The 20,235-nt window shown below is 40.3% G+C and overlaps 1 protein-coding gene across 8 annotated transcripts in view; it reads right to left on the bottom strand.

The window, feature by feature from the left end:
• Positions 1-9,092, bottom strand: part of TFG (trafficking from ER to golgi regulator) — a 36,169-nt gene extending 27,077 nt beyond the window's left edge. For 7 of the 8 annotated variants that reach the window (XM_067034797.1, XM_059064687.2, XM_059064683.2 and 4 more), the window contains exons 1-3: positions 8,658-9,091; positions 3,897-4,123; positions 537-620 (exon numbers count right to left, since the gene is read on the bottom strand). In XM_067034797.1, coding sequence (XP_066890898.1) covers positions 537-620; positions 3,897-4,080 — 268 coding nt within the window. In that variant the 5' untranslated portion in view covers positions 4,081-4,123; positions 8,658-9,091. Of the gene's footprint in view, positions 1-536; positions 621-3,896; positions 4,124-8,657 lie in introns of all 8 variants that reach the window. The other variant, XM_059064681.2, reaches the window with a different exon arrangement.
• Between the last annotated feature and the right edge of the window lie 11,143 nt (positions 9,093-20,235).

Raw genomic sequence — 20,235 nt, forward strand, 5'->3', positions numbered from 1 at the left:
CTGCAATCACTTCTATCTTGTCCCTTAAGTGTTCTGCCTTGCAAATCTGTCATGATCTATAAGAAAACAAAATCTAATAGATTAAAATTAGTCTTATATTTGTTTTTTATCAGAACTATCTCTAATGTTTAACTACTCCTTGAAAAATAATTTCTAAAAAGTATCAGGCCTATACGTTAAACCCTGAGAATAAGTAAAAACATACTACATTAGAAAAGATAATTATATATTCTTAGAGAACTAAACTTAATAATGGTAGTTTTAACACTGCAATTATTCTCAATCCTGGAAACACTTATACAAGTGGCACACATTACTATTTAGGGTAACTGAGCAGATGGGTTATTTAAAATATGTCTACTTTCTACTAATCTTCAAAGAAAAAGAATACAGTTAAGCCTTAATAATTTAAAAATTCTGATATAGCTGAAAAGTTACCACTTAATTCTGAGTCTTTAAAATGAAAAAAGCTAAACAGTTTTTCATAAAAATACAATGAATAAAATAGTAAATTTATTAGAAAGTTTACCACTTACCAAATAACGTCAGTTTCAGTATCCTACTACACTGAATTGCAAAGGAAAGGTCAGAACTATCAAAAATTGTTATAAGATCTCCATCTGAAACAAACAAACAAAAAGTTTCAGATTTGAATCAGTGGTAAACTAGGATATATGTTCAATTAAAGTGCAAAATGTAGATCACAGAGCATAATTAGCATCTACCATAAAAACCTTAAACAAATATAAAGGATCTAAGAAAGATGTATTTGTTCAAATGATACTAAATCAATTCCATTTATTACTTGTATGGCAAGATACTTATCATATCCTCAGAAGAAGAGCCAACAAACACATAGCTAAGATTAATACATTAAGTAATCTTTTACTAGGCAACAGGAGGAGATTACAGTTTAGACTGAAATCTTTTCCATTCTAAAAAATTTAAATGTATTTATCAGCAATTAAGGTAATAAGGACTTACCTGGTGGCACAGTGGTTAAGACTCCACCTGCCAATGCAGGGGACATGGGTTTGAGCCCTGGTCCAGGAATATCCCACATGCTGCGGAGCAACTAAGCCTGTGCGCCACAACTACTGAGCCTGAAGGCCACAACTACTGAGCCCATGTGCCACAACTACTGAAGCCCATGCACCGAGAGCCTGTGCTCCACAACAAGAGAAGCCACCACAATGAGAAGCCTGCACACAGCAAGGAAGAGTAGCCCGCGCTCGCCCCAACTAGAGAAAGCCCACGCACAGCGACAAAGACCCAACACAGCCATAAATAAGTAAGTTTATTTTTTAAAAAAAGAAATTAAAGTAATAATGATTCTCAAGGCTCCAATTTTAATTCTAAGTACAGTAAAACGCCACTGACACAAATGGAGGGGAAGCCGCATACAACAGTAACTAAAAAGGTTGTAAAAAAATTTTTTTTTGCAGAATTGTCCTAATAAATGGATAGACAGTGGAGTCTTTCAGGTCCCTGACCATCTCGATGCTGAGATGGAAACTATCAATTCTCCACAGGAAAAATATTCATATACACAAGATTCTGAAATACCCTAGATCCCAAGGATAAAGAATACTATAATTAGCATATCAACTGCCTGTTCAAAAGCTTTCAAAGGGATAGGAAAAAAATTGCTAGAGAGAGAAAGAACAGAAAAGCAGCCACAGCAAGGAACTTATCAGGGACCTCTGCAAGGTATCTTTGACACGGCTCGCGGGAAGGAGGGTGCCTGGGGAGGCTGAGAGGCTGCTCCAGCGATGCTCTGCTACACCAATTTTAACACTGATTAGGCAGACTTATTTTGGACAAAGATGGCAATAAAAGCCATAACTGAGGATTTTATCATTGTTTTTTGCTCTTTACAGCCACATCCATTTTTTACAACAAAAACATCTAATGCTCAACTTCAGGGATTCTACTCATAAACATATTTTTAAGAAAATAAAGTGTACATGTAAAAGAAGGAAACTTTCTATAACTGCCTTTTTCTTTTCTGATTTCCACAACAGAAACAATATCTCTGACAGTCAGAGATATTTACCTAAGTCAGTCCTCTATCCTCATGCCCAACAGTCTATGGAACAAAAATCTGTACAATTCAAAGCACTCAAAACATGATGAAAAACAAATTCAACGTGATAACTAGATGTGGAAGTTTCAACAATGAGGATACCCAAAGCTTGGGGGTTACAAACTGCAACCAATGGACAAATCCTTGTTTACAGGACCTCAAACTAAGAATGGTTTTTATATTTTTTAGAGGTTTTAGAAAAAAGATGAGACAGAGGCCATATGTGACCCACAATGCTAAAATATTTATTATCTGATCCTTTAAAGAAAAAGTTTGCTGACCCTTCCCTAAACAAAAATAAGAGAGTTTAGAGAAAGCCAGTAAAACAGTAAACTTAGTTTAAGATATGCCAAGTTTGAGGTAAGAGCAAATCATCTGAGGTAAAACCATTAAAAACAAGTTGTAAAGTCAAAAAAAAAAGAATTGATCAAATTTAGGCACACATTTGGAAGTCAAACAGTGAAAGTCAATGTATTGCCAAGTAGATGAGATTACTAGGGAAGAGAACAGGAAGAAAACTGCTCTCCTTTTTTGTTCCTTAACATGGGTGACCCTCAAAAATTAGTTCTGGGTACCATTAGATGATACATTGCAAAAAAAGAAAAGAGAATTACACCTGTAGTGAAATAATCAGCTTAGCTAATCATCAATGATTTATACTCCCCTTCCTCAGTGTAAGTTGCTGGAAAGTGCCTGTCTAACCAGGGACATTTCCCAACCTACTGACATCTGCACAGTCATGTGACTGGGGTCTGACCAATGTGATGTGAGCAGAAACTAGGCCTAGAGAGTACAATCTCCCATGTGATCCTCTACACTCTGTCTTCATGTAGCTGCTTGCTGGATGTCAGTGCTCAAGGTGAACTTGTAAGCCATGTGTTGAATATATCAGAGCTGGGTCCCTGTCAACCTGGGTCCCTGAATGATTTCTTGAGTGTTAAACCATTGAGATTTTAAGATTTCTGCTGTAACAGCTGGCATTATTTCAAGCCAACACACAGAGAGAAACAGAGAAGAAGCTATTAGTGATAAAAAGAAAACTGAGACAACACAGTGTCAGAGATATTAAGGGGTAAGAGTATTTAAAAAAGGATGGTGTGGATAGCAGTGCCAAGTATTAAGATCAAGGTGAAACAGACTGGAAATAAATTCAGCAATAAGAAAGATACTGGTAACTACCTAAAGCACAATTATCAGTAGAGATGTTAACAAAGAAGACAGGTTTAAAGAGAAAGAAATAAAGACAGTCTACTACTATAATTCTACTATGTCTCTGATGAAACATCTGTCATGTAAAACCCATCTCCATAAAAAGTTCTGTGGTCCAATGAGTGTGAGAACACTGCATAAACTGACATCGTACATCAGTATATTACATGTTCTGAAAATTCCTGCAATAAAGAAATACATTTGTCTTTTTTAAACCAGCTTTCCCATACTTAGTTGACCATGAAATCCTTTCTCATTCAATACCCACTAACATCCCTTTCACTTTGGGAAACACAAGTAAAAGTTTGGTTTTAAAGCAAAAAGGAAGCCAGAATTTGCACAGGCATAAAAGAAAAAAAAATGGCTTGTAAAAATGTGTGAACGTGTCCTATCACTTAAAACCCCCTTCTAATAATAAATCACTTAGCTATTTTTAACTTATAAAAGAATTATAACTACATGAACATTCCATTAAATAAAAGAAAGTGGTACTCAATTACCAAGGAAGGAAACAATTTTTATTCTGATTTCAATGAAAAATGGACAAAAGAACACATATAATATTTAGACTTTTAAAAACTAACTTGAGAAACACTCTTACCTTCATCTTTATATTTTATTGTAACTTCATCATTACTCAGAAGTTTTCCTCTGAAGACTCTCTGCATCATTAGCACTAATTCATCATAAGTAATATCTTCATTATGAATGGGAATTCGTCGAATATCCTCTCCAAGTTGAGCTTTGATGATTAGCTTCCCACTCAGATCCAACTGCCCATTCATGGTGGACTCCAGGATGTTCTATATATACAACTCTAGAGAAAGACTGACAAAATGGTTTTGATGATTAAACAGCTATAAAACATATTTTAAAAGTTGAAAAGCAAAACTACGATTAGAATCTAAGAAATTCTGGCCTTCAAAGGAGATCCACTGTTCCAGCGTTACCATATTCATGTTAAAATGGTCTGGAGGGACTTCCCTGTTGGCACAGTGGTTAAGAGTCCGCTTGCCAATACAGGGGACACGGGTACAAGCCCTGGTCCTGGAAAGATCCCACATGCCGCGGAGCAATTAAGCCCATGCACCACAACTACTGAGCCTGCGCTCTAGAGCCAGTGCACCGCAACTACTGAGCCCATGCGCCCAGAGCCCACGCTCCGCAACAAGAGAAGCCACTGCAATGAGAAGCCCGCGTGCAGCAAAGACCCAATGCAGCCTAAAATAAACAAATAAATTTGTTTTTAAAAAATGGTCTGGAGGTAGCATTATGAGCCTAAGAAAATAAGTTTTATTATTTTATACCTATTATTATTTTACCCATGTATTTAACTGCTTATCTGATTTAGATTTCTTACTTAACATGTCTAGAACAAACTCCTCATCTTCCCCTCAAAATCTGCTTCTCCTGTAGTCTTCTCCATCTCAGTTAGTAACAATTCTCCTTCTAAGTTGTTCAAGATAAAAAAAAAAAATCTTAGTTTCTCTCTTTTCCTCACACCTTACATATACCAAATTGCCAACAAATCTAGTTGCCACGACCTTTAAAATATCTCTAGAATCCAATCACTTTAGTACCTTCACCTCTATCAACTTAATCCAAGCCACCATCATCTCTTGCCTGGATTATTGCAAAAGACTCCTAACTGGTCTGCCTGCCCTTTACCTCTGTCTCCTTTTAATCTATTCTCAACACATCAGAGTTATCCTGTTAAATAAAATCTAGTATCACTACTTCAAAATCTTCCAATAGATTCCCATCTCACTCTTGGTAAAAGCCAGAACTACAAGGTCATGACCTGACCTCTGGTTCCTGGCCAAGTATTTAACCTCATTTCCCACCTCTCTCCCTGGCTACCCTGCTACACTCATACTTCACATTCTCCTTCTCAAGACTTGGCACTTGCTACTTCCTTTATCTTGAGCCGTTTTCACACCCCTCATATGATTCAGATCCCTGATCAAATGTTAATTTCTCAGAGGTTTTCCCTGGCCATCCAACTTAAAATGGCTTCACTGTCACTTTCTTATCCTGCTTCATTTTTCTGCAAAGTACTTATCACTACCAAATATTAAAAATGTATTAATTTTTTACTGTCTTTTCCACCAGAAAGTAGGGAAATAAATGGTTTTGTTCACTGTATTTCCGGAGCCTAGAACAGTGCTTAGCACACGGTTAATCATTCAACAGCCGTTAAATAAAGGCAAAAATAAATACTGGCTTCCAAACTCTATTAGCCTGTATACACGAACTGCTAGCCCTGAAGAGAAGAGCATGTGTGAACACTAAAATAGTCTCAAATTTTTCTCACTAAAATAAAAAAGACCTCACGAGTATTTTCTCCAATTTTTCTATTTTGGAAACTTGAGGAAAAGAACAAATCAGTGATAGCCTCCTGAGCTTTCTAACAAGACCGTCCACTATTGTTTCTACATCTTCCATAACACACCCCTTCCCCAAACCTGAATGTGTGTGATTAGACAGCACACTTGAAGAATAAGACAGTGTCAGAGAACTAAATACTAACTTGCTATTGAATTTTCCCTTCTTGGGTTTTATTTTAATCTTATTTCAGGTTATTCAGTGCGCTTTTGTAATGACTCTGTAATCCTAAATTCAAAATAATGTCTGAGGTCTCTAGTAATTTATACCATTACTGTATAACAACAGAAAATACACTTATGCTTAATGAATGTGTTAATATCTCTTCTTCTCAAGGCCTATCTCTTCTTTCCAAGACCAAGATGTTCTGAACACATTATCTGTAACCACGGAGCATTTCCCTAGCATCAACTCCTTCCTCCTCCTGCCCCAAGCAAATGATCTCTCAGACTATTTAAAGTACCTTATAATCTCCTACTGGACACATTCTGGTTTCAACACCATGCTTTTCTACTAGCAGCTTTCTGTTTTCTCTTCTTAAATGTGTTATTTCATTAACATCATATTTAGTGTTCATAATTCTCTACATTTACTCCTTTGTGTGTGTGTGTGTGTGAAAGCACTCCACCTGGCCCCCAACACACCAACGCTTCAAATACTTAAGAAAGTCTTCATGAATCCTAATTCATTTCATGAATAGTACACATAAATGCCCTAATATTCTTCATATAAATGCCCCGTGTCCTTCCAATTAACTACTCCTTAAATGATTGTCTCTAGACCCCCTTGAAATCCTCTGAACAATTTAATTTTATGAGTGAATCTTTAATGCCGCATCTTTAAATGGGGCAATAAATATTGAATCTTAACACTCTAAGGTCAGTTCAGAACAGAGTGGACTGTGTTCTACGATCTGGATGCTATGCTTGTCCTGACATAAAATAAGAATACAGTTAGCTTTTTATCTGCCAATTCTGACAAAAGACTTCTCATGAAGACTGATTAATTGAAACCTCCATAAAACCCCTTCACCTGTTCGCCAGACCAGCCCTCTTCATTTGGGAAATACTTAAATACCTACTATATGCCAAGCTCTGAAGTCTCATTACTTCAACAAGATGATAAAGATTCCACCTTGTTTGCCTTGCAGCCTGAGAACAATAAAGAACTTCAGCAAATCAATCTACGTAACCTTCTCTTACCTACAGGATGTGTAAACCATCAATAATGTAGTTAAGGACCAGGGCTTAGCTTCAGCAGGATGGTTCTATGTATTCTTAGCAGCATCTAAAATAGTGCCTGACATATAGTATTAAAAATTGTTTTCGTTCCCTAAACAAAAGATGAATGACAGATAATAAAGTTCTGATAGAGGGACTGAGAGAAGAAAGCTGTACGATCAGATAAGTTAATAAGTCAAACCTTCACACTGTACCTTCTTTTCGTAGCTAGAAGTGACTCCCTACAACAGACATATTCCTAATCGAGAAATTTCCTACATTAAATATAATTGATATAATCCTTTTGATCGTGAAGGAATTGTTGCTCAGTTACAATGGATCTGAAAATATGACTCTCTTTTACTTTGCATCTGCCATGTTTGCCTGCAGATTCACTTACTGGTTGGACTGTACTGTACCCAGGACTGTAACCTACCTACGGCCAGGAACCAGGCCCTCTTTCCTAAGGTTGTCCCCAGTTTGTGCAGTCATCTCCATAAGGCATGCACACAAGTTATCACAAAAATAATAGTACCCTGGAAGGGAAAATCCCATCCCCACATTTGTTTACGCAACTGTAGAATCCAGGTCCTCTTTTTCTCTAACTTCAATCACAAGGTAGAGACTGCTGTGAACTACTAGTTCCTAGGGCTGCTGGTGAAATCCTTGCAGCTTTTTCTTCTCCCCATTTCTCCTTCTTTCTTCTTGTCCTTGCCCCACTCCCTCTGAAGTCCAGAAATGATACATCCACTAACTTATGAAATCTTCCAACAAGAACACTGTTCTCAGAACTGGAGAATGAAGTGACAGGCCCAAGGAAACACATAAAAAGCCTGCCCCTTAAACCAGGATGTAGGTTCAGTGACCAAACCTCCAGCTCCACTAGCCCTGTAGTTAAGGGCCCTGCTCAAATTCAGAGAGGCCTGCTTAAGCACCTCCAGAGGGTAGCAATTTCCTTTAATAAATCCTAAGCAAAACCAAACCCTTGAGTATTCCAAAGAATGCAAGGGGCCTCAAATCCTGCCTGACCAGAGGCAGTGTAGCAAGATGGTAAAGATACCCCCTACTAGCTGTGTGACCTTAGGCAAATACTTCTCCAAGCCTCACTTTCATCATATGCAAAATGGGAATATCTAAATTTGGAAGAATCCTTGTAATGATTAAATGAGATCATGCATCTAAAATACTTAGCACAGTGCCTAGCAAAGTAAACTCTTAAAAGTTAGTTGTCATCACCACTATCAAACTGGGTTGGACCTCCAGACGGCGCTTGATTAAGGACTGACATAGACAAGGAACAAGGTTTCTCCTAAGTGACCCCAATTAACTTATTCCCACAGGCGCCATTCTCCGCCCTTCTCACTCTTACAAGCCCCTCTGAGGGTTAGGCACTGGACCACCCCAGGCCTCCCAAAGTCCCTCTCCTCTCTCTCGGGCAGTCCAACCCCTAGAAGCCAGGCGGAATCCACGCAAGTGCCCTTGCTGACCCAAACACCCCTTAGAGCCCGCCGGAGGGCCCGCTTCGCTGCCGCTGTGGCCAGCGGGGCCCCCCTCCCCTCCCCGGACGTGGCCTCCCCTCCCCCACGCGAGGCCCAGCCCGGCCTCCGGCCTCCCGACCTCCAGGCCCTTCCCACGACCCCTCCGACCCTACCCGTCCCGCGCCCGCCGGTTCGAACGAGGCCCTCCCAGCGTTTTCCACGTCTCCCGGCCCTCCTTGCCCGAGAGATCGGCCGCGCCCCCGTCTCCAGCGGCCATACCGGTTTCCCGAGGCCGCCACTGCCGCCCCTCCGCGGGTCTCTGCTGATCCGACCGGTGAGAGGCCGCCACCGCCGGGCTCTGGGGTGTTGGGGGAAGGCTGCTGTCACGACCCACTCGGTTGCCCTCCGGGGCCGCTGCACCTCGCTGGCAGGATCTCGCGGGCCCCGGCCAATCGCACGGACCCACCAAGCCTAGCGAGTGCTCGGGCCCAGTACGTGGCAGGTGGGGAAAGAAAAGGGGCGGGAAGAAGAAGAAAATCTGTCCTTTCGCTCCGCCTTACAACGAGCAAATCAACCCAGCAGGCATGCGCAGCGCCGAGGGGTGGAGGACTGACAACGCCGCAGCCTGCAGGAGCCTGAATCTCTGCTTTCTCACTGGAAGACCGAGGGTAGGAAATGCGAGCTGGATGGATGCACGCATGCGCGAGGCGTGACAAGGCACTTCCGTTTTTCCTGAACGCTAGTATTTCCTGTCTCTCGCCCGTGGGCGGGGCGTAATTTGCTGTTTTAGACTCTGCGAGCAGGTTTAAAGTGGGAGTTAGTCCAAGTTTGGGTGCTTCTTGTTTTGTGGCCATTGTAGTTCTCGTAGTCATATCTCTAGAAAACTAATCCTTTTCCCGCCTTCCTTCTACAAACTCATTCATTCATTATTGGGCGCCTACGCTTTGCCAAGCACCGTGCTGGGAATGGAAATGAATCAGTTTGTGAGCAAGGAGTTCCGAATAGCGTTTACGAGACGGGACAAACTTATGACTGTGTAAAAGATAAAGGCTGGGAAATTAAGGCTGATTAAGGATTCCAGTAGCCTTTTTGGAAATAAGATATTTGAGCGTACCCTAAATACTGTTCCCTTCTCTCTTATCTAAAGCATTTGTTTTGAATATGCCTGTTTATGTAAGAAGTGCGCTGGCTTTAGACTGAAGCCTAAAATTTGGGGGGAAGGTAGGAATAGGTGATAAAATCTGGGCATGGGGGCAGTGCTATTTTAAAAGTTGCAAGGAATTTTGCCTTCTAAGACGGAGACTAGGCAAAAAGCAATTTGAACTTACTTGGTCCCCAGTTGTTCACCAGATAGTTAAAGTGAATTCGGGATGAGAAGTTATATTCTTTTAGTACTGTAAAGAGTATGACCTTTTTGCAGTTAAAAGTCTCTGAAAAATTCTGTTTGAGAGTGAAATATATGCGTTTAGAATGCTTTTGCCTCTGAAATGTATTTTTTGAGCAATTGCTTGTAGGGTTTGGGGAACTGAAGACTGTAGAAAGAATGAAAAAAAGTTCCAGATTTTCTCCAAAGACGGTTTTTCTTTGCCTTTTAGAACTGACTAATCCAGATTTGGGGAAATGAACTGCTGTCCAATAATAGTATTCTGATGTCTTTGAGATGGTTTGAAATTGGATTAAACCACACAAATATGGACAGAGGTAATATTCCTAAAAGAAGTGAATAATACTACTGTCAATCTCCCTAAAGATAGGTCAGAACCTGGGGCAGGGGATAAGGGATGAACCTTAACCTGGAATGAGGGGAAAACACTTCATCTCTCTAGGCTCCCAGGAAGGGGCTTGCCACTGAGGAGAAATAAACTGATCTCTGCTACACTAGGGCCAGCTGGAAGCTGGCAAGAAAGGCACCCGTAGGGTGGTCTTCCAGAGGGAATAGGGCTGTGGACTCAGAGAACAGCTTAAGGTTCTTTATGTTGTAATTGCCTCATGCTTCATCCTCAAGCAATTAGTGAAGTCTTGTTTAATGTTAAAACCTGTTCCTAGCTACAACTGGAAAAATTGAGAGATGGGGTAGTGATGATTCCTCAGGTCAAAGCAGAAGCAGGAAGAAGTGAGAAATGAGAGAGTAAAGCTTCATTTGGAAGCCAGATCAGAGGCTCAAGTGACATGAGACAAGATGCAACGTTAAAGAAATATACATTTTGAAATTTTCAATGAAGAACTTCGTAAAAGATTTTGCCTTGGACTTCCCTGGTGGCGCAGTGGTTAAGAATCCACCTGCCAGTGCAGGGGACACGGGTTTGAGCCCTGGTCCAGGAAGATCCCACATGCCACGGAGCAACTAAGCCCATGCACCACAACTACTGACCCTGCGTTCTAGAGCCTGTGAGCCACAACTACCGAAGCCCACGCGCTTAGAGCCCGTGCTCTGCAACAAAAGAAGCCACAGCAATGAGAAGCCCACGCACCACAACGAAGAGTAGAAGAGTAGCCCCCGCTTGCTGCATCTAGAGAAAGCCCACAAGAAGCAACAAAGACCCAACGCAGCCAAGAAATAAATTTAAAAATTAATTTAAAAAGAAAAGATTTTGCCTCTTGCTATCCAGCTGAATGCAGGCTTACAATATTGTAATTGGGCATGAAATCAAGGATATTTGAATTTAGTAATATGTCATATGAGTGCAGGCCATTAGCATCTGAGTTTGTCAAATTGCGCACTTTAGGTTATAAACACCTTTATAACCAAAACCTTATCCTATGCATTTTCTTGTTTCAGCTAAATACTAAATTGTCCACTGAAACTTCAGTGACCTTTCCTGTTCCTGATCCTATATAACAATTACATTTAAAAAATTAATTTCAGAGCATAATGAACAGCTGAAACTCAACACCCAACCCAAAGATTAGAACATTATCCATAAATTATATCTCCCTTTGTGCTCCTCTCCCATGTGGCATTCAATGAATATCTGTTGAGTCAGTGAAATAGTTACTGCTGTTTCTGTAATGTGCCACAGTCGCTGATGATACAGATCTCTGTACTTAGGCTCCCAATAAATGCAGGTGATAACCAGCCAGAGAGCCATAGCCTGAATTGAGCTACTTACCACCCTTACCAAGAACACCATTTCTCCCACTGTATGTGTAGACATTGATTTTAGTTACTGCTGCCTTTCGTTAGAGAAACCAGAAAGTCCAAGTTATATAAGTGCCACTTCCTAACCACTATGGTAACATTTATTGGGATAAGCATCAATCAAACCACTAAGAAGATTGTTCTAGGAATTCTATAAGTAAGCACACCTTAAAGTGCTGCTGGTCAAAAAACACCTTACCCCCTTTCTTGTGTGTGTGGAGTTTAGAAAAGTACTGAACAAGAGTAAATTGAACTTCACGATCACCTGGCCCTCTGCCCTATGTCCAGGTGAACTTGTTTTGAAAAGAACACCAAGAATCAGACGTGTGAAAGGTGGAAATATGTGAAGAAAGGAGAAGCAGTGTAAGGAAAGACCTTTGGCTTTGCCTGTAGCAAGGGGAGAAATGAGAACTCTACATCTGAAGGTTACTGACCAAGTTTCACAGACATCTGAAGAAGGGTTACAGTTGTATTGTGTGTGTTTTTTTTTTTTTTTTTTTGGCAATACGCGGGCCTTTCACTGCAGTGGCCTCTCCCATTGCGGAGCACAGGCTCCGGACGCACAGGCCCAGCAGCCATGGCTCACAGGCCCAGCTGCTCCGCGGCATGTGGGATCCTCCTGGACCAGGGCACGAACCCACGTCCCCCGCATCAGCAGGCGGACCCTCAACCACTGCGCCACCAGGGAAGCCCTATTGTGTGTGTATTTTGAGAGATGCAATCAACTCATTTACCTACCACCTGCTCTTTCTCCCTGAAAGTCTGTGTGGCTAGCACTCTTCAAATAGAAGTGGAAAAATCCTAAGAATGAAAAAGGGAGATTCTCCAACTGATGGGAAGTGGGGCAAAGATTAGGAGACTTGTCAACAAGTTGGATGAAACCTCTGTTTCATCATGTTCTCCTTTAGTAGTTAGTGTAAATCATTTTGAAAATTTCAATCATGTCAGCTACTCTCAGGGGAACCAAAAAAATAATGTAAGTTCCTCTTAGGGTGAGAATTTCACGGGAGAAGTTATGTCCCTCCCTGAGAGTCAGCTCTGTTGTGTTAGCAGTCTGCTAAATAAGAGAACTCCAAACAGAAGGGGAAACTCACGAGGGCCACATTGGGGCCAGTTGGTCAGGTGAGCCTCCCCATGACTGGCCATGAAGATCTGTTTGTGTAAACAAAGGGAGATGCTACCCCATGCAGAAATAATAAAGGAGAAAAGAATAATATTCTTACTGTGTACCTCTGAGTGAGTCATTCTTAGCACCAGCTAAGCAAAATGTTTAGTCTGTCCTACCAGCTGCACATCCACTGAGACCCAAAAATGCCTTTGCCTTACCATGGGGCTCTACATCCACCTCTCCTTACAGAAATTGCTCCTTGAAGGCAGTTCTTTCTACATTTTATATCCCTAGAGTCTGGCTCCTCCTAGGTATTCAATATATATTTATTGAATGAAAGAATTAAAATTAAGTTCCACACCATTTTATAGAGCAAGCTTCCAGAAACAGAGAGCAGCCATCAGTGGTGAGTTCCTAGCTCCCTAGAAGTATGGGATTTCATCTCTGAGTAATCTTAAATTGTTCATTTTTCTTCATTTATCTCTCCTGAAGACAGTGCTGAGTCACCTCTGTTCACTCTGTCAGAGTTTACACTGAAAGACTAATGCCACAAGATATACAAGGAGATCTCACAACTTTTGATTCAGTCGCGTTTTTTAGCTCTTTTAAGAAACCTAGATGTCAGATTCTAGAAATCATGCCTGTCAAGTCGAAATCTGGGTACTTGGAGCCTCTCACATCTCTAATCTAACATTTATGCCAATGATCCTGCTTTTTAGTCCCTCCATATAAATATATAATTAAACAGGACATTCTCAAAAAGTGATTTCAATGAAGAAAAACTTACTCATAATAAAAATGCAAAATAAAACCACAATGAGATGATGTTTCACATATTGGATAAAATTTTATAAGACTTTATAGAAAAGGGTATGGCAAAAGAGACATTCATACTTTGTTGTGGGGCATAAATTGAAACAAACTATTTAAAAGGTGGTATGGTAATAGTCATCAGCAACTAAAATACCCAACCCTATAGGACACAGCAGTCCTACTTTTAGGGTACCAGTGAAATCCTTGCATGTGAGAACACAGATACCCATCAATGTGTTATTTTCAAGTAAAAGACTACAGAGCAGTTAAAAGCAATGTGCACACATGCACACACACAGTTCAATCTCAAAAACATTTTATAAATGATAAAATCAAGTTTCAGAAAGTTATGTCACAATGCAGAAAAATGTTAACGTACTAGCCTGAGACCACTATTCTTAGAAAGACCTGCTTGCAAGGTGGGAATTTGGAGCATTCTTTGGCAAGAATGGTGCATTGTGCCTAAACTCTTTGTATGAAGAACGTGGTTTATGCTGAACACCTGCTTGCTTTCTGGGAGTCTGGAATTTTGGTACATGTCAGGCAGAGCGTGCCTCTGTGACGTGCCCTGAGTAAAACCTGGGCACTGAGTCTCCAATGAATTTCCCTGGTAGACAGCATTTCGTTGCTGGAGGAATGAAGCACATCCTGCATGACCACACTGAAAGAGAACTTCCGGAAGCTCTTGCCTGGTTTCCTGTAGACTTCAACCCATGCAAATTCTTCCTTTGCTAACTTTGCTTTACATTGTTTTCCTGCTATATATCATAACCATGAATATGACTTCTTGCTGAACTTTATGAGTGCTCCTAGTGAATCACTGAACCTGGGGGTGTTCCTGGGGACCACCGAATCAGTTCCTATACCAGTTATGTAAAAAAGAGGGAAAAAAACCACACATACAAGACTATGAATTTCTATGGGTATACAATTTTTTTGTATGTCTATTTCTTAAAATTTAGAAGGATACACAGCAAACTTATTACAGTGGTTAACTGTGGGGAGAAGGGGAAGGAAAAGGAGATGAAGGGGCTAAGACTTTGACTGTATCTGGCATGCTCTAATTTATTTCCTTTTTTTAAAGGAATATACTCATGTAATATGTAGGTGAAAAAAATACTTTAAGCTGATTTAAAAGTAATTTCAGCCTGCATTTAGAGTCACAAAATTTTAGAGCTGGTACAGAATTTAGAATTTACCTAGTCCTGCCCATTACAAAGGTAGAGCCTAGGCTTATGCCCAGAGAGGCAAATGTCTTGCTTCAAGTCACATAACTTGTAGCTGGGACCCCAACTCCCAGTCCAGAATGCTGCCCTAGTCTGCTATTACTTGGTAAGTACTATGGCAGAATAATCAATCTTCTTTTTTTGTTATTGCAAAGGTCCACACGGTCTCAGTTGTTATATCATGATTTCATAATAGCTTATATCAAAGTTCAGCAAATTATCAGTGTCATACTTCCACGTGTAACAAAACTCTAATGGAAGAAGATAAGAATTGGACTATAGTTCCCTGGGAAATATAGTTTTTAAGAGATAACAGCATTAGATCATACCACTCTGCTTTGCTTTTATTTTTTTGTTCTTCCTCTTCTTTGTTAAAATAGAGGGCTAACATATCAAGCAATGGGATTTTTCAGAAACATGGTCAGTAGCTTGCAAAAAGGATTTATGACCTATTTCTACTTTTTAAAACAATTCGAGGGCTTCCCTGGTGGCACAGTGGTTGAGAGTCTGCCTGCCGATGCAGGGGACGTGGGTTCGTGCCCTGGTCTGGGAAGATCCCACATGCCGCGGAGCGGCCGGGCCCGTGAGCCATGGCCGCGGAGCCTGCGCGTCTGGAGCCTGTGCTCCGCAACGGGAGAGGCCACAGCGGTGAGAGGCCCGCGTACCGCAAAAAAAAAAAAAAAAGAGAGAGAGAGAGAGTAAGACCTTAAAACAATTCAAAAATCAGGACTTTAAATACTAACTCCCATATATTGCTACTGAGAGTATAAAATGGCAAAACTACTTTGGAAAACTGTTTGGCAGTTTCCTATATAGTTAAATATACACTTACTCTACGACTCAGCAATTACACTATACTAGATATTTCAAGAGAAAACATATCCACACAAAGACTTGTAGAAGAATGGTTATATCAGTTTTATTCATGGTTTTCAAAACCTGGAAATGACCAAATGTCCCTCAACTAGTGAATACATAAACAAAACATGATTTATCCAAACAACTTAATTCTACTCAGCAATGAAAAGCAAACCACTGATACAAACAACAAAGGTGAATCCCCAAAACACTATGCTGAATGAAAGAAGCCAGACTCAAAAGAGGATATGGTCCCATTTACATGGCAATCTAGAACAGGCAAAACTAATACATGGTGGTAGAAAGCAGATCAGTGGTTGCCTGGAGCTGGGACAGGTGAAGGGTTTAACTGGGACGGGGCGCATTACAGGTTGAAGGATATGTTCTTAATCTTGTTTAGGATGGTTTCACAGGTGTACGCATTTGTTAAAACTCATCTAATTATACACTTAAAATGGGTGCATTTTGTTGCATATAAATTATATGGCAATGAAGTTAATTTTAAAAGTAAAAAAAAGGAAACAAAACAAAATTAACTCCAATAGCCAAAATCATTCCAATATTTAAAAAAAAAAACAGTCTTCAGTGACCCACTTATGAGACCGAAGATTCCTATGTTGCATTGAGTCTCTTTGTATATACATAACATTGTATAACTTTGAGGTAACACTGAGCATTACACATGACTGTTTACACTGAGCAAACTAGCAGGTATGGTTGTGAACATAAGCGTTTCCAAATGTGATTGCTTTTTTGTTCATTCAAAATAGTTTGCCCTGGGCTTCCCTGGTGGCGCAGTGGTTGAGAGTCCGCCTGCCGATGCAGGGGACACGGGTTCGTGCCCTGGTCCAGGAAGATCCCACGTGCTGCGGAGCAGCTGGGCCCGTGAGCCATGGCCGCTGAGCCTGCGCGTCCGGAGCCTGTGCTCCGCAGCGGGAGAGGCCACAACAGTGAGAGGCCCGCATACAGCAAGTTTACCCTCTCATTTGGTAATATAGTCAGGTGGACATTTTCACAAAAACTTATCAATACCAATTTTAAGTAGTGTTGGAATAATTGTGTTTTTCCCAAGAAGTATGTGTTTGTTTGTTGTTTAATTGTTAAGAGGTATGTGACTTGTGTGATCATATTTCCCTATTTATTTTGGGTGTTAGGAAGCTTATGGTCTTATCTGTGGCCCACTCCTAGCAAAAATACAAGCTCATATGACATGTTCCTTGGGTACTAATCACATACCTCTCTTCTTACTTTTTGCTCCTATGATTATTTTCTCTTCCTCCTGATTTCCTTACTTAGTTTTTCAGCAACTTTTACATTTTTTTCAAATACACATTTTAATAGGTTACCTATATGTAAATGAAGTAATACAGATGATGCATATGTAACATTTGAATCTCTCTGAGGTTTTTGTGTGTGTTAACAAATAATTGCTAATCTCCAAGATTTACTGTTTTATTTTTAAGAAAAGGTCGATGGACACAAAGAGACAGAAAGTATGTTTAAGAGGAAAAAATAACTTTGTCATGGAATCCCACCCAACTGCTGTATGATATAATATAGGGTGAGAGATGGCAAGTGTCTGTCATATGTGATTCCTTTGGCCTCGGTTGGCATATTTATGCCCCTGTTCTTCATTTTAGAAGATTTTACATAATCCCTAAGATATTCCTTAACACAAAACGAAAAATACTCTGCCTGTTTGAAGACATTTAAACTCAAGAAATGCTAAATGCTCCATAAATCTTTTGGATATTTTGAATCAAATGCAGAGTGAACATTTCATTATATTAAAAAGAAAGGAAAACAGGGACTTCCCTGGTAGCACAGTGGTTAAGAATCCGCCTGCCAATGCAGGGGACACAGGTTTGATCCCTGGTCCACGAAGATCCCACATGCCACGGAGCAACTAAGCCCGTGCGCCACAACTACTGAGCCTGCTCTCTAGAGCCTGCATGCCGCAACTACTGAGCCCATATGCCACAACTACTGAAGCCCACGCACCTAGAGCCGGTGTTCTGCAACAAAAGAAGCCACCGCAATGAGAAGCCCACTCACCGCAACTAGAGAAAGCAACAAAGACCCGATGCAGCCAAAAATAAATAAATATTTTTTTTTAAAAAAAGGAAAACTATAAACTGAGGAAAAATATTGTCACTAAATGTAATAGTTAACGGGCTAACAACCCTAATAGAAAAGAATTCATACAAATTTATGAGAAAAAAATAACAGTTCAATTGAATAAATGGACAATGCATATAAATAATTTAAAAAATAAAATACCAAAGTAAACTATACAAAAACCTGCTTATGGTAACTCCAAATGTTGGTGACACTATAAATTAGTGTAATGTTGTCAAGACAATATAGTAATATATACAAGGAACCTAAACAAATGTTCATACTTTTGACATGCTTAATGTCATCCTGAGAATTTATCTGCAGGAAATAATTTTTAAAAAGGAAAAAACTATATGTACCAGTTTATTAATCATATGTCACTACAATATTAAAAATTGAAATGATCTAGACATCCAATAACAGAACAACTTAGTAACTTATACTATATTATGCAATCAATTATTATAAGAACTGGGAAATTGTAACTAAAAATCAGAATAAAATTTCATTTACTATAATTAATTATTTAAATTCTTATGTATTCAAACAAAGAGTATAAGGGAACATGGAAAAACAGACATTGATAGGTCAGGGAATTACAGATTTTTCTTTTTTGAAAAAGATAATTTATAAATATCTTCTAAAATTGCCATAACACGGCTAGTACAATGTTTTAAAAATGTGACCAGGAAGCCTTTTCCTCTCTTAGTAACTGGCCCCTCCCCCCATAGCCCCATGTTTCCCACCCCACCCCCGAGGATGGAACCAATCCTGGTGGCTCTGTCTTGGACCTCATCTAAGGAGCCAGGTACTGAAGATCCCAGGGTAACATTAAGGAGGTTCCACAGGGCTAGAGAGCTCCAGTGGTTGACAGGCTGGTATGATCCAGTCAGCACTTTTAGCCCTGGTTTACCAAGCATTGGCAAAGAATGCCAAGCTCTTCTGAATGAGGCAATGACAAACTGATAGCAATGAGCTTGAGAATGATCTCCCTTTGCTGGTAACATAAAAAAAGAGGCAACATGAACTTCAAAATGGAAAGGATAAGAGCAAAAGCAATCCAGACTCTGACAATTAAGCTCTGAACTGTTAAGACCCAGGAAAGGAAACCCAAAGGTTAGGATGGTTGTTCCCTGAAGAAACAACATGTTCTGCCACAACCGAAAAGGATATAGGGGTACTGTTATCACACACAATATATCAGAAACAGGGAACTCTGGCCCCATGTAATATCATGAAAACCAGTTCTGCAGTACTCTTGAGTCTTTCTTTCCTGAAATTTTCTTTTTAAGTAAAATCACCCTTCAGCTCCTAGAGTCCCTGTCCTTGCTCCTCAACTTCAAAGGCACCAAAAAATGTCTTGCTTTCCTTACCCACCCCATTCAAACCCTGCTTAGACAAGGATCTAACAGGCTTATTCAGAGGCAGGGAACTGATTGATAAGCCTGCAAGCAGCTGTTTTCCCATGAGGCACTTGTATTTTGTCAGAAGATATAGTGGAAACGCCTCCACGTTTTGCTGCCAGCATCCCATCCTTAGTGTAACTGTCCACTCTCCACTCCAGGATATCCTATCAAACAGGTCATCCCCTATCCCTCCACTTCACAGTGAGTATGTGACTAAGGCTGGATCAATATTCCCTGGACACAGTGCCTGTGGGCACATGACTCATCAAGGTATACCAATTCTTTGGTCCTTTCTTCTTGCTGCCCCTGCTTTGCTCTGTATCAGAAGGGACTGAACCCCACAGGTTCCTGGCTCAACTGGCTTCTGGTTGGCTGTGGCCTGTAGGAGACACTGATGGGAAGTTGCAGGGAAGGAGGAAGGGAATGCCAATGGCCAGTGTCCAACCATGAAAACCCAATATGAGGATGAAGCCAAACACAGAAGGACAAAGAGCCAGGAAACAGGAAGAGAAAAAGAGAATCCTGACACATGCTTTGAACTCATTTCATTTGAACTCTAGACCTAAAGTTAGTGTTATCATATATTTTGTGTCCCAAACAAGGACACTCGAGAGTAAAAGGGGCTGCTGGTAATACTTGAATCAGGACAACAGGCACAAATTGGGACTGGCTCAGGCAAACCAGAACGTAGTCACCCTACCTAAATCCAACTCATCCCTTGCACTTCACAGTGAATTGAACCATTAAACTCTCTTTGACTCTTAACCTAATCTGACTTGGATCTCTATCACTAAACTAAAAGATTCCAGACCAGTGCATGAGGTAAAGGCTTAAATCAAGAGAATTATTTCCAAGAGGTAGGATTTCAGGGTTGGCAGGGGAATAGCAATGTCCACCTGACTTAGCTTCCACAGTGTGTGTGTGGAGCTTGTACATTTATGGTAGAGCCATTCCAGGAACATTATGTGAAATTTTGGTTGCTATACCCCCCAAAGTGCTGAAAAAAGTACAAAGAAAACTAAAACCACGAAGGGAACACAAATATTTCATCTTCAGGCTAAATGTGTCTCTTTGGTGATTTTTTTTTTCACATTTAAAGTGGCCTTTACTTAAGGTTTATTTTAATCTGAATATAAATTCCAGGACATAGAGTTAGTCAACCACATCTTGTAATTTTCCCAAAGTCAAG

Source organism: Kogia breviceps, chromosome 5 (assembly GCF_026419965.1).
Source record: "Kogia breviceps isolate mKogBre1 chromosome 5, mKogBre1 haplotype 1, whole genome shotgun sequence".
Taxonomy (NCBI): domain Eukaryota; kingdom Metazoa; phylum Chordata; class Mammalia; order Artiodactyla; family Physeteridae; genus Kogia; species Kogia breviceps.